Raw genomic sequence first — 15,036 nt, forward strand, 5'->3', positions numbered from 1 at the left:
TTTAAGACTGCAAAATTTTTATGACTCTATAGCTGTACTATCCAATAGATAGGGGCAGACAATAGCTACATGCACACTTTAAATTAATCAAAATTAAATTGAAAACTCAGCTCCTCAGTTATACTAACCACATTTCAAGTATTCAACAGCCAGGTATGCCACATGGCTAAATACTGGACAGTGTAGATGGAGATTTCCATCACTGCAGGAAGTTCTGATGCACAGCGTTGCTCAATAGCACCTAACCTGAACTGGAAAAACCAGAGACAATTCTTCTACTCTATACCTACTCTATCCTGTCTTCTCAAAGGGAAAGATACTCAGTTCATAAAAATGAATAAAAGATAGGTAAAGTGTTAAGAAAAGTGGTAAGTTAAATCTCTCAGAAGTCACTTTCCCTACGTCAAGGGGAAAAAAAAAAGCAGACAGTAAAACGTCAGGAAATCATACCTAAGAACCTAAGTTATTTACATAGTGGGAATTTATACAATTTTAGTTCAGTATGATTTTTGCCTTAACTCTTTTTGTGGCAACTTAAGGCAACTGAATCTTTTCCAAAATACTGCAAAGGAATACAAATGCAAAGACAAATAAATAAAACAATATTCTTTGAGTGTCCATCTTGATTACTTTATCTCTTTCAGAAAACAAACTTGAGGCTGCTGATTAAAACCAACCTCCACCCCACCTCCATCCATGTATTTTGTGCTTCCTACTAATCCTAAAGATAATGTACCTCACTAAATCTGGAGACCGAATTATTCCTTCCACAATGTTATCACGGATTTGCTGGCGATCATTTTCATGAATGTTGAATGGAAATATTGCTTCTCCAGGTGGAGGTTCTCGGTCTGGCCAATACTGTGTCACCATGTTCTTCAAGTAAATGGCAGCTAAGTTAGAGAAAAAACGTTAATGTTAGCAGTATCAAAAAAGATGGCTTTAATTCAGCTTTACAGAGCATGAAAAGCTAAACCCTTCAATACTAAACATGACACTCCAGCAAAAACGGAAAATCTTACAGTTATAAGTAGCCAAGTGGGGAAGGTAAATGGATAAGAATTTAAAGTTTCTCTTTAGCTAGTAAAGAAAGTCTAGGCAGAAAACATTTCATTAAATCAAGCTGCAGCATTTATGTGACAAGAAAATGATGGAGGAATCAAGTATGTATCCTTAGACTAAATACAAGCTGGTCTAAGTGAAACCCTGCTAAAGGTACTTTGAGATCCTAAAAGCCAGAATGTTTATAATGCCTAAACTGAGCTGACAAACAGCTAAAATTCTACTGTCCTTCATCTAGATTGCTTTTCTGGTTTATTTTCTTTCACTGGCTACCATCCTGCACTACCATTTTGAAATATATATGCTTTTTATTGTATTAATAATTTTTATTTAACTCTTTTGAAATACTACTTACAAACATAAAGGAGAGAAAAGGACATCGGCCTTCCAATATTTTTGGAAAAATCTCAGGAAATTTCTTATTTGTTTATTTCTATCAAACATAATCAATGATTTTTATTCCTATTCTTTTTAACTCAACTTTAACATTTAACAAAAGGCCTCTGAAAAAAACAACCTGACATACTGTTACAGGGTTTTGATAGGGAATGTAAAACTTTCTAACCATCCCAACTAAACAGTGTATGTAGAGAAATAGATAAAATGTTGTATTCTTATATATCCATAATATATAAGCATAAGGAGATGTGATCTACAAAGCATTATAACTTTCTTCCCTTAAGTTTCTCCTCTCCCTTCTTACCCAACCCAACCCTCCGCTCATCCCAATTTTAACATAAAACTAATTGGCTCCTAAACGCATTATGCCCCAGAGAATAAACCAACATGTTCTACATTGCTATTATACAACAGAAATTTAATAAAATTATGAACTTGACACCCTATAATCTCCTCTTTCATTAGTTTTGATTCAACAAAGGTCTGAAAAAGATAACTCCATCTAGATTTTTTTGGGGGATAAAAACAAAATTATTTGAGAGAGAGAGAGAGAGAGAGAGAGAGAGAGAGAGAGAGATTGAGATTGGGTTTTTGTCTTATTTGTTTTTAATTAAAACAACACGGGCTCTGGACTAAGTACCATCTTTGATCCCAGTACATTTATTATATTTTATAACAGTGTTTGGCAATAAAAATGTATAGACTATTTAAAAAATGAATAAATGATCTAAGAATATGGTCCAATCTGTCAACAGTTCAGACAATTTCATGAGGTTAATCTTTGCAAAAAGAAAAAGCAACTATATTATACACAAAACTATTTTAATCCCTTTAGAACTAGTTTTAAAACTTAAAAGCAAACTTCAGACAGCAAAGATATACACATGGTAAAATCATGGACTTTCAGTCATTAAATGCTATTAATTTTATATCTAAAAAATATATATATTATAGGGCACCATACAAGATGGCCTTTATAAAAGGCACACTAATTTATACATGTTGAAATAAATCCATAATTAGTTAAAATAAAATTGAACTTAATGTAATCACTTGAAAAAAGAATATTAATTACACTTAAAGGTAATTATGGATTGCTAAAGATAATGAAGGAAAAACACCAAAGATAATCTAAAAACCTCTCTTTAATCATTTAATTCCAGTATCTATTTAACCATCTGCAAAAGCTAAGAAACAAAACACAAATATCATCTTAATACAATAACAAAGAAATTAAGTATTAAACTTTCTTTCTCCAAAATCCACTCACCATTTCAAACATCTTAAGTTTGAAATTAACGTGCTAAAACATATATGTACATACTTCTCTCTGTCTCAAGCACAATGAAGAATCACTTAATTCTATGCCCTGGACCTAGAGCCACAACTACACAGGTCCACCACGTTCTATAACTTCAAAGTAGAAAGAACGGTGCCATTATAAACTCAGTGAAGGAGAAGGCTGTGCTTTTTGAGTTGATGTTTCTAGGCTTCTCCATTTTTAATTGTAATGTGGTAGCCCCTCTCCCTTATTATTATGTTAATCTGTAAAGGCAAGGAAATCAGATAACAATGTGTGAGTATTACATCTATTGGGTTGTCGGAATGTCGGAAAAGTCATGACGCTTTTTTGCAATGAAAAAATAGAAAAAATACATCATGACTTTTACGACAACCCAATAAAACAAGGTTAACTAGATTCTGAGTAACAGCCAAGGAGCATCCTAGAAATAAGACACATGGGCTTTAATAAAAGTGCTTCCTGAAGCGCTTCTGGACTGATAAGAGGCATCTTTCTGTTTATTTCTAGGTTCTGTATTCTAGAACACTGAGGTTAACCTTAATAAATAAATAAATAACCTGTGACTAACGTAACTATAAACTGAATTTTTATATCCTCTACCATCCATCTTTTAGAAATACATACCCAAAAAGAGTCAGAATAACAAAAAAGAGGCAACTTACAGAAAACAAAAACCATGCTATTTTTCAAATGATGGTCCCACAGCAGTCACCAACGATGACTTCTTCATGTCAAATGTAATGCCACCTAACTACCACTTTTAAATTCAAACTCTTCTTCTGCTCTGAGCAAACTACAAACTGTACTCAATAAAGTGCATTTCTGAACCTAAGTTTATTAGTATCTCTTCCCTTAGGTGGTAAGGAGTAAAAAAATTGGAAACAAAGCCATTTGAGAGATTCCTGATCATAACTATCCTAAATTTTAGATGGGATACCTTCTCTGCACATTATATAATATTAATAATGCTATTAAACTTATCAATACCATAAAAGGAAAACAGCAGAGCAAACATCCAAATTTATTTTGTTTTGCTTGCCAATATCAAAATATTAAATGTTTTTCCTATTTCTTCACAGTGAAGTAATAAAAGACATTCATTAATGAACTTGCTTGATTGTAGCAAGAATATCTCAGAATTGCCCTCAAACAAAAAAAATTAAGAACTTAGTATTTTGCAGAACTATGTCTTCCCACTTAATATTAGCAAAATATTTTACAGGCTTTATACAGCTTTATAGCTTTATACAGGCTAATTTTTTTTTAATTAAAGATCATAGCATTCTTTTTTAAAGTCACACAAAAGTGATAAATTATCTATCTGGGTATCACCATAAGGTTCTTGGGACATCCTTGTATTTTAATAATAGATTAAATAAGGCAGAAAATTTGAAAGTGGCACTTAAATTTAGGATAGTTATAGTGTAGAATTTTACAGTGTTATTTCAGACTATGATAAAATGGATGCTCTAAGATAGAAGTTGTCCTAATAAAATAGGAAATGATCAACCACCAAGATAAACTCTGTCCTATGGCTACAGACTTGAAATCTACAGAAATTATGAAGAAACAATTTGTCTTTAAATGCTCTTTACATTTTACATCAAAACTTAATTATGTAAGTTATTAAGATTCAAAGTTGTATAGAGTAGGTTATGATATAGGGAGCCAAGCACTCTAAAGCACTGTTAATAGAAAAAGCAAGCAAAAGCAACTTGGTGATAAGATTAAAAATTCTAAATGTTAATATCATTAATATCCATTGACTAGCATTTCCATTTCTTCTAATTTATTCTACGAAAATATTCCCACACGTATCCAGAGATATATGTCCAAGGATGTTCATTTTAGCATTGCCTCTATCAACAACAACAAAAAGGGACAATAAAGGGAATGTTCATCAATATCAAATTGTTCAAGTAAACTATGTTAGTTCTATACAACGAAATACTGAACAGTTGTTACAAAGATTAAAGTATATGCATATGCACTGACATAGAACAATCCCTCAAGGGTACATGGTTAAATGAAAAAAAAAGGAAATTATAAAATAGTATGTGCAATACAAACAGTTTTTTGGAGAACCATGCACCAAAGTTGACAGCAGCTATCTTTGGGGGTGGGATTAAGAGCAATCTAATGTATAAATGCTGTTTGTCAGTTTATATGTCATATAAAGAAGACATACTAGTTTAATAAACTGCTTTAAGATCTTTAAAAATACTATTTCCACAAAGCTTCATAAGAACTTTACAATGGATCTACAAATACTTAGGTTATTAAAATAGGTTCCATTTAGCAAAATGTGGTTTCAGAACAGCCTGTTTTATGAAACAAAGGTTAAGTAAAATGGAGAGCAAAGATTCAAAAAACTTACAAAGAAGTCCTATAAACCTTATTAAAGTAAAAAATCATTCCAATATGAACGTTTTTCCATAGGTTTTTCTGATCTTAACCACAAAGGGATCTTTCAGGAAATCATACATATTATTTTAAATATTTTCCCAAAGCTAACATTCACCTAATGTTAATGATGGTCATTTCTGAGTGATGAATTTTGAGGAGTTTTACTTTCTTCTTGGTATTTTTCTGTATTGCCCAAATTATTTATAATGAGTATATGTTACTTACTTAATTAAAAACGGTCTTTTTAAATACACACAGCAGGTGCCAAAAAAATGTATTCACATTTTAAGAAAGGAAAAAACTGTAGTAAAATTGTAATACTCAATATATATCAATAACAAAAGATGCATACGAGTCATGTGTATACATTTTTTTGGCACCCCCGGTAATTTTTGAATGAGCTATTATGGTTTTACCCCCTTTACTATATTTTTAGGACTAATGATGCTCCAAGGCTTTCTCGAACTTTTTATCCTTTGGGCTCTAATGGCCAGCTCATTAAAAAAGCAAAAGCAAAAAAAGAGAAATACACAACATCATGGAACTACCATAAGGTCCCACAGACTTAAAAGTAAGTTTCATGTTTAAAACAAAAGTCCTGCTCCCCAATCCCATGGTCAGGAACATCTGTGCAATACATTACCTCCATGATCTGACGCATGAATGGAGCTCAAAGTCACATGTATAAAATCACAGTATTAATCTATGGGCCCAAAGGCTAAGCCACCAGGAATCATAAACAATTAGGGAAGTTAAGCTATTAAAATTGGGAAATCGAGGGGGGAAAACGGCAAAGTTACAGAGGCAAGGTATTGGTAGGTGGAAGGGAGAGGAAGAAAGAAAAAGCTAGGGGATATTAGAGCTCAGTATCTACCTCTAAGTTTCCAAGGAAAAAGAAAGTGATTTTTAAGCCATTAGAAATATCTCTTGTGTGTTCCTATTTTTTCAAGAAATCACAGGTATTTAGAATTATAAAACTCCAGCTCTACTTTCACCACAAATAAATTTATAAAGGATAAAAAAATCAACTCACCTGCCTGGCGTACTGGGAATTCCACATGGTCAGAGACTATAATCCGAAGTAAACTGGGGGCAAAATTGATAATCTTGTAGGACTGAAATTACAAAGAAATATTTTATAGTAGCACCTGTTGCTATTTACTTACACTACTGTAAGTAAAAGGCAAACTTTTAAAGTAAGAAAAACTCTCCAACGCAAAATGAAGATTACTAAAATACTTCAAGTCTAAAAAAATGTATTTAGAATTAATTGATGAATAGGAGTATGAACATTTTTATTTATTTATTTTTTACATATATGGTCAAAATGCTCTCCAGAAAAGGTATAGCAATTGACACTCCCAACAGTAGCATATGAGTGTTCACCTATCATATATAAGTATTAGCATTATCATTCCTTCAAAACTTTAAAATATTATTCATATTTTAAATTACATTTCCTCTAGGTTGAATTTTTTCCTGTTTGTTAGCTCTTTGTTTTTCCTACAAATTCCTTTTTCCCTTTATCCTTTTGTAAGTGAAACATTTGTTTTAGTCTTAATAAATTCTAAGCGCTATTCATAAATTTACAATCTCATCCTTTTAGTTGACCTATATATTGCAAGTATTTCCACCCACCTTATTTGTGCTTCAGTTTTATGGTTTTTTGACAAACCAAACACAGAAAAGCATGCTACAGGAAACAAGATCGGATACAGGAAAATGGACAAGATAGTACGTTAACTAAGTGTGCATGCGCTGCGGAGAGGAACCAGTCCAGACTGGAACAGTGTGCTTCACAATGCTAAGAGCTGTCATCAGCAGCTGCTGGAGTATCTTTTAAACTTAACAAATGTCCAAGTGAGCCCGTGTTGACGAAGTGCCTGCTGCCTGGGTCATTTTACCCCCCAGAAATGTTCTACTTTGACTTACTCCTGAGTTTGGCCATGACTTTAGAAGCCCCCCGCCGTCCCCCCCCCCAAAAAAAAACCAGAGCAACCCATTTCATCTAACCATATTGCCACCAGATGTCTAGTACCTAGACAATATTACTGCCCTGCCACATTCCCAGAGCTTATACGGGGCCTTGCCTGCTGACATTCCCAGAAAAGACCTATAAATTCTCAGGAAGGCTAAAGCCAGACAAGTGAAGCAGAGAGTCTGTTCAGCTTACCTTCTCCCAGGAGCCTGGATCAATGGTGGCATCCTTTTCATACCACTTTAATTTTTTTATTTGTCACCTTTCCTATTTATTTACAATAACATTAAGACAACTCTTTGACTAAAAAAATTTGGAAAAAACTATCATGATTAAAATACTGATCCTTTCCATCCAAGAACATTATACTTTCCAAACATTTCTATATCCTTCAGTAACATTTTGAATTATCTGAATTGTTCTTCTTTCCATCCTGCATAAACCACAGAATCTTAAATCTGTTGTATGTTAAGTAAATTCTGTTTTATCCATTATTGAAACCACCAGAATTTTAAAGTACTTTTTAAGAAAATATTTAACAGCAATTTATAGGAGTCAAAATTAATACAGATTTAGCCCAATATCTACACTTTCTACATTTACATTATTATAAAATAATTCATGTTTATAACTTTTGAGATACTGGAATATCTTATAGAGAATCAAATGTCTATATAGTTTACTATATATTGGGTTGTGGGAAAAGTCATGACATATTTTTTCTATGTTTTTCGTTGCAAAAATGCGTCATGACTTTTCAAACAACTAGTTAGTTGTTATTTTAAAAATCTTATTACACTTAAGTACAAAATAACCTTTACACTTAGATTAAGGCTCCTGATTTAAAAGTAGTTATTGAGGAGGCTATTTTTATTTCAACACTGTTACCATTGTACACATTTTGTAACTCCTTTTTTTTGCAACTGTTTGCCATTCAAAGAACTTCTGCAACTTTTTGTCTTCTCCTTTCAGCCATGATTCACTCTACATTAATTTGGCCTGCTAAAACATTCAATGGTCAATTCAGATGTATTCTCATACTACTTTCCTCACAAATATTTATCCAGTTTCTTTCTCCACCTTGGGGCTTCACATTTCCAAGGGGAAACACAAGATATTTCTCAATAATTTCTTGAAGATATTTACTTGGTATCTGTTAAGTTTTCTGAAAATAGTTCTCTTGCTTAACAAAATTCTGCATTTTGTGAGAATGCATTTAAAGCAAAGAATGTTTTCCCATTCTCTGCCTCACTGCCCCCACTACACTAACTTTCCTGGTCCTCCAAAATGCAAAGTTGAGGGCCTCTGCTGAACTTGCCCTTCCCTGTGTTCCTCTCCCATTTCTTCACCTGGTTCTCTCCTTCACACCTAGGTCTCTGCTCAATGTCATTCTTCAGAGAATGGCCACACCATTTCTATATCACAACACACTCTCTCTAGGGCTTTAAACCTCTCTATAGCCCTGATGACCTGAAATTATATTATTTACTTGTCTGCATCTCCCACTAGAATGTAAGCTCTATGAAAGCAGAGTCCTGTACTAGTACCTTCAATATAACTCAATAAATATGCTACTCATATAAGCAAACCCTCTTAAAGAGCAATAAAAATGATACCTACAGATACACGGAAAAGCAGGGATTCCAGAGCAAGGCAATGAAAGTGCATATCTGTTATATGTGCTCCAATGTTCATTGCAGTATTTACGGTAGCCAGGACATGGAAAGAACCAAAGTGTCCTTCGATAGATGACTGGCTAAAGAAATGTGATATATATACACAATGGAATACTCCTCTGCCATAAGAAAAGATGAAATAGCGCCATTTGTGACAACATGGATGAAACCTGAGATTATTATGCTAAGCGAAATAAGTCAGACTGAAAAAGTCGAGAACCATATGACTTCACTCATATGTGGGATATAAAACTGAAAGCAACAAAAGAACAAGACAAATAAAGAAACAAAAACTCAGACACAGACAACAGTTCAGTGGTCACCAGAGGGTAAGAGGGAGGAGCGATAGTAGAAGAAGATAAAAGGGGTCAAATATATGGTGATAAAAGGAGAAACAACTCTGGGTGGTGAGCACACAATGTAATATGTAGATGATGTATTACAGAATTGTACACTTGAAACCTATGTAATTTTACTAACCGTTGTCACACCAATAAATTTAATTTTTTTAAAAAGTACATATCTTTATTGCCCTGTTGAGGCCATGTGGGGAACGATTTATTAAAAGAAGACACCTTTCTGGATGAGTCACTGGAGAAAGATATCTACCCATTCCTACTTCCCTATGCTGCTGCCAAAGGAATTCTGGGTCTAGGGACAGTGAGGAATGTGTACAGGACACTCTTCATATCCTGAGATAAAAATTCAAATGCATTTTCCCATAGAAACAATATCAGAAATAGCAATCAAGGAACTAGTCGCTGGTGAATGAAATTACATTGGCCACAGAATACAGCTCCAAATAAAAATTCACCCTTTGGAATACAGGCTGCTACGTTTTGAAGCTGACTAACTACTCTTCTAAATAGCACTGACAAATCAATCAGCACATTGTAGAAGCTACCTCCATTTCTGATGCAGAACATATTTGCTGAAGGGGGACCAAGACTAAACTATTAATAAATGAGCTGGACCCTAATCACTTATGGTAGATTACCCACCTCTTTATCCCACAAAGTAGCATGGTAAAGGATAAGCATACAAAATCTTACATTATAACCATGTTGTACTATAAGATTATATACATACTTTAGTCTTCTACTTACAGACAATTCAAAAAAATATTTAGTGAGAGCATATTATAATCCAAAGCATTATACAAAAATATAAATGCTAAATGAGTGGCATAACAATCTGCTACTTTTATACACTGCAGAGGGAATTGTATACTGTGAGTACCTAGGGGAATATGGGGCAGGGCAGAGCGAGGATGGAATGGATTTGGATTGAAATACCATGAAGAAAAAGACAGAGTCCAAAACGTCTCTTCTATTTCTAAGGCTCTCCTAGCTACCTTTTCCACTTCCAAAATGTCAACTGCGCTTATATATTGATGAATCAGAAATAAAGAGTAGGCTAACAGAGGTAGAAAAGTATAACATGATTATCAAAGAGATGATCCCTATCAACACTGTCAAAGGAACATCTGGCCTCACTGTGAGGTGAAGGGGGTCACAAACTGACCAGCTCCTCGTTCATATTTGTAGATCGCAGGTTCAGCTCTTGCTCGGTTCCTTCTAACCAACCCCTGGATTGCTATTCTTCTAGCCAATCAACATATAGCACTTCTACCCTGCAAAGTCTGAAATAGGTACTGACTCGAACTTTTTCTTATTCTCAGTGAGAGTCCTGTTCTTTTTGAAACACCAATCCATTCCCTTCCGGCTTCAGTTCAACTCAACCTTCTCTCCAGAGTCCGTGTTTTCACCCTCCCTTTTATCTCCTGGGAATCCAGGGTTCACACACTTACTCCAAACTCCACCCAGATTTCTCATTAGTGTCTTTCAAAAATTCACAGGGCATACCTGAGCTTTTAAAGTCAACGCCAACCAGGGAAACCCTGAGAGTGAACTCGTACAGAAACATTTACTTAGGACAGTCGTCCTCACACTTTAGGAAGCACGGAATCACCTAGCTAATTAACACACCCACCCAGAGTTTCTGATTCTTGAAGTCTAGAGCAAAACCCCATAATTTGCATTTCCAACACGTTCCCAGGTGATGTTGGCGCTGCTCATCCTGGGCAACACTTTGAGAACCACTAATTTCGGGATCCTCCTTTTCATTGTAAGGATTACCGCCACCTCAAAGGGCTGTGCCTCTCTACCCTGGGGCGGGTAGACCTTCCTTCGTCCGTTTCAGTGAGAGATCTATAGGATTCACTCCTACAGGTGAAGAGGAAAAAAAAATAAGCTCGAGTTTGGGATCACTAAAATTTCGAAACGCCAGTAGTAACGCTGGACAAGGGCGAGGCTAGTTCGTAAGCCTAGAGGATGAAGGATGAAAGAACGTCTTACACAGTTTAGCGTGCGTTAAGAAACCCCTCCAACGCGTCTTATCCGGGGTGCCTTTTGTAAAGCAGCCAGCAGTGCCAGCCTGAGCGTCGCCCGCTGCCCCCCAGCCTGCCCGGCGCCGGCAGCGGCCGCTCTGCCAGCCAGGGTCACCCCGGTCCTGCCGCCGAGCCCACGACCGCGGGCGACGGGCAGGCGTCTTCCCCGCAGCAACGCCGAACAAGGAAGGGCTGGGTCTGGAGACACGCTGAACTCGGGTTTGACTTTTCAGCGCACGAACCCGCCCGCGTCCCCAAGTCGGCGTTCGTACAGCCATCACACCCTGAAACACAGCAGCAAAGGCTGCTGCTTCACGCCTCCTCTTGGCGGACCAGCCCGGCTGAACCAACTGCACCGGGGAAGGGAAACGACGTGGAAAAAAAAGCAGCCAAGGTTAACCAACAGGTGCGAGGGCTGTTCAGAAAAAGGTCCCGGGAGCGCGGCTGGGCCGGACCCTGGCGCGGGGGGCGGGGGGCGCTGCAGGCCGGAGCCGCGCGGGTCCGGCGCCCCGCGGGGGGTGGAGATCGGGGCGCCGAGGAGGGACAGCCGGGGGCCCGCGGGGGGCGCCGCAGGCCCGCTCCTCACCTGGTTGAGCTCATTCTCGGCTGCAATCCGCAGCTTCGGGTCGATCGTGCCCTTCAGCGCTTGGATGATCCGGTTGAGGTCCATCTCCCCAGGTGGGGGCTCCGCGGCCCCCGGACCAGTAGGCCAGACTGCAGCTTTAGTTTTTCTTTCGACCCTCTCAGCCTCCTCCTCCGTGACCCTGGCACTCCCTCACTTTTCACCCCCCGCCCCCGTCGCCACCTGCAGCCACTTGCTGCGCCACTCTGACTCCGCGCCCCCTGTCCTCCCTTTCTACCCCCCACAACTCGCTCTCCATTCACCCTTTTACGACAGCCGATGGGAGGCGGGAGAAGTAAGAAGAGGAAGCGGCGCCTCCTTTACGGCAGCCTCTTCCCCCGAGCGTGAGGCTATGGCGGCCTCCTCCACGCGGCCGGCATGCTCCTGTACGGAAAGTCGTCTCAGCTTCTCCGAAAAGGAAGCTGCGCTCACTACGACCGGCAGGCGGCCGCCATGCTGCGTACGGAAAAGAGCTTCTNCTGATCCATGCTACAATATGGATGAACCTTGAAACTATTATGCTAAGTGAAATAAGCCAGATACAAAAAGACAAATATTGTGATTCCACTTATATGAGGTGCCTAGAATAGGGAAATTCAGAGAGACAGAAAGTAGAATAGAGGTTACCAGGGGCTTCAAAGAGGGAGGAATAAGGAGTTATTGTATAATGGGTAGAGTTTCTGTTTGGGGTGATGAAAAAGTTTTGGAAAGAGATAGTGGTAATGGTTGTACAACAGTGTGGATGTACTTAATGCCACTGAATTATACACTTAAAAATGGTTAAAACAGTAAATGTTTATGTTATGCGTATTTTACCATAGTAAAAAAAAACAAACAAAAAACCTTCTGGTTTCTGACAGAATTTAAACCCAAGTACAAAAGTTAATCTTCTTGCTGTTATGCAATTGTAATAATGCTCACTGAGAATGAAAGCTATATAGAAAAGGGTACTTTTTCAAAAATTAAAGATGAATGAAAAAAACTGATTTACTAAATTTCTACCATGTGACAGACAATGATTTGTCCAGACTCCAGCCATTGTCTATAAAAGCGCACTTCTTTTACTCTCTAGCCTCCTTATCCTGCTCCATTTTTCCTCACAACACGTAGCACCTGATGTATTACATATGTGAATATTTTTCTCTCTAGCTCCCCACTTCCATAATAAAATGTAAGCTTCTTGAGCACAGAGACTTGTCTCGTTTTCATTGTTACAACCTCAGTGATTTAAGAATAGTGTCTGAAGGGCCGGCCGAGTGGCTCAGTTGGTTAAGAGCTCGCTCAAGAGTTTGAGCTCTGAGCAACAGCGGTTCGAGTCCAGCCNCCCCGCCCCCTCGGTCCCCCTGCGCCACCAACTCTTCCCGGTCCGGGAAAGGAACTGGTTGATTAGGTGTCTGTCTCTTTATAGCTGCTTCCCAATTAAGCATGTATAGATGGACTGGCATTTTTTATTAGTTCGAGAACTGTCTGGGCATCACAATTGAGCCTGTTCCAGGGCAGAATTTTGGGGACTTTGAAGATCTAGCCCACAAGAGAACAGGGCTTCCTCGGTCTGTGGGAGCCGTCATTCGTTCACTCACTCAATTCACTGAACATTTGTTAAACATATTTTTGAACCCGAGCACTGAAATATGGAGGTACCACATTATAAGACGATGAATTTGATGCACGTTACTAGGAAAGAATTTACAATCTGATAGAAGAGAGAAATGTAAACAGATAAAATATATTTACAGAGTAACTCTGGAAATACAGAGATCAGAGTGACTACGTGCCTGCGAGTTCCTGAAAAATTGATGGACCTTCTCAGAAAAGTAGTGACAGGCATAGAAGGGTTATACTGTTTCCACTCACTATGGCCATATCTTCTTAATGGCATAAAAATATTAAGGAGCTATGTCTTCCTGTGGTTAACCCAGAGAAGGGAGTTCTAATTACATTTCGTAAATAATAAATAAGATGACTGTGGAAAAAATACATCTGAGGGGATGTGATCTTTCCAGGAGCAGAAAATTATGACAGATTGGTCCAATTAACTGAGTTCAATCAGTTGGATAGAATATAGGTAGCAGAAAACTTGGCTGCCTGAAAGCTATCCCCTCTGCAGAGGCTGTGAGATGACATCCCTCAGCTGGGTGCAAAAGTGCCTAGCAATATGTCTATGATTGCTTCCGGTTTTGCCCTTCTTTAATCCACCTCCACACTGCCATCAGAGTAATGTTTCTTAAGGGTTAATACTGTCATGTCCTTCCCTTGATGATTTCCCATCCATTTCAAGATAAACTACAAACTCCTTAGCACTCCGGGTTTTAGAAAACATACTGCTTTTCATCTCCACGCTATTTCTCTAACCCACTCTCTTGCTCATGATAATCTAAACCTCCTTGACCTCTGAATCTTAACTCCAGTATCTTCTTTTCAAGTTAGGACCTATTCTTCTATCTCTCCCTCAATCGTTCTACACGTTTTCCAACTCAGTCACTTTTCTAGTTTTCCTTAGTTTATTCCCGACTACACATCCTTCTTCGCTATTAAACTCCAGATTCACTTCTCAAGTCTACCCTGACCCATTGTACAATTTGACATCATTACAAATGTGTGTTTTCTCAGGCTCAACAATGCTATTCCTTGTCTTTGATCAGTACCACCTCCCATTCTCTCAACTGTTCCAACCCTCAAAACTCTTTTCAAACTTCCTACCCTTCTCACAGAGCCCTGCAAAGATGAGCAAAGCCATCAGGCTCAACTCAAGCACAAATTTATCTCTGCTTACCCTTCTTCACTTTCTCCCTTCAATCTGAATCCAATCCTCTCCTAACTCCTTTAGAACCTTGTTCCATAAATCTCTCCTTCCTTCTGTATATGTTTTTTTCAGTATAATTAATTTTGAGTATTATTACATGCTCATTGTTGACAATTTGTAAAACTTTTTCCTATATTTTCTGCCTTTCTCTACTGATTCGACCTCAGCCTAAAAATATTTCCCCTAGTTAAAAAACAATCTTTCCTCAGTAGTGCTTTCTAATTATTGTTCCTTCTTTTTCACTTTTCATTCCAAAGAATGGTATTCATTCATTGTCTCTACTTCCTTATTTCCTGTTCATGCTTCTATCAACTATCCCCAGGTATCTGCCCTTATTTCTCCCACCAGAATTTCCAAGCAAAAATCAACATTGATCCCTTACAATACCAAATGCAAGA

General features: G+C 37.8%; 1 protein-coding gene across 1 annotated transcript in view; it reads right to left on the reverse strand.

The window, feature by feature from the left end:
* IPO8 (importin 8) overlaps positions 1–12,102 on the reverse strand; it is a 72,202-nt gene extending 60,100 nt beyond the window's left edge. Inside the window, exons 1-3 of the mRNA XM_019624963.1 lie at positions 11,800–12,102; positions 6,204–6,285; positions 737–893 (exon numbers count right to left, since the gene is read on the reverse strand). Of these exons, the coding sequence (XP_019480508.1) occupies positions 737–893; positions 6,204–6,285; positions 11,800–11,883 (323 nt within the window). The 5' untranslated portion in view covers positions 11,884–12,102. The remainder of the gene's footprint in view (positions 1–736; positions 894–6,203; positions 6,286–11,799) is intronic.
* Between the last annotated feature and the right edge of the window lie 2,934 nt (positions 12,103–15,036).

This window comes from Hipposideros armiger, unplaced genomic scaffold (assembly GCF_001890085.2).
Source record: "Hipposideros armiger isolate ML-2016 unplaced genomic scaffold, ASM189008v1 scaffold_610, whole genome shotgun sequence".
Classification (NCBI taxonomy): Eukaryota; Metazoa; Chordata; class Mammalia; order Chiroptera; family Hipposideridae; genus Hipposideros; species Hipposideros armiger.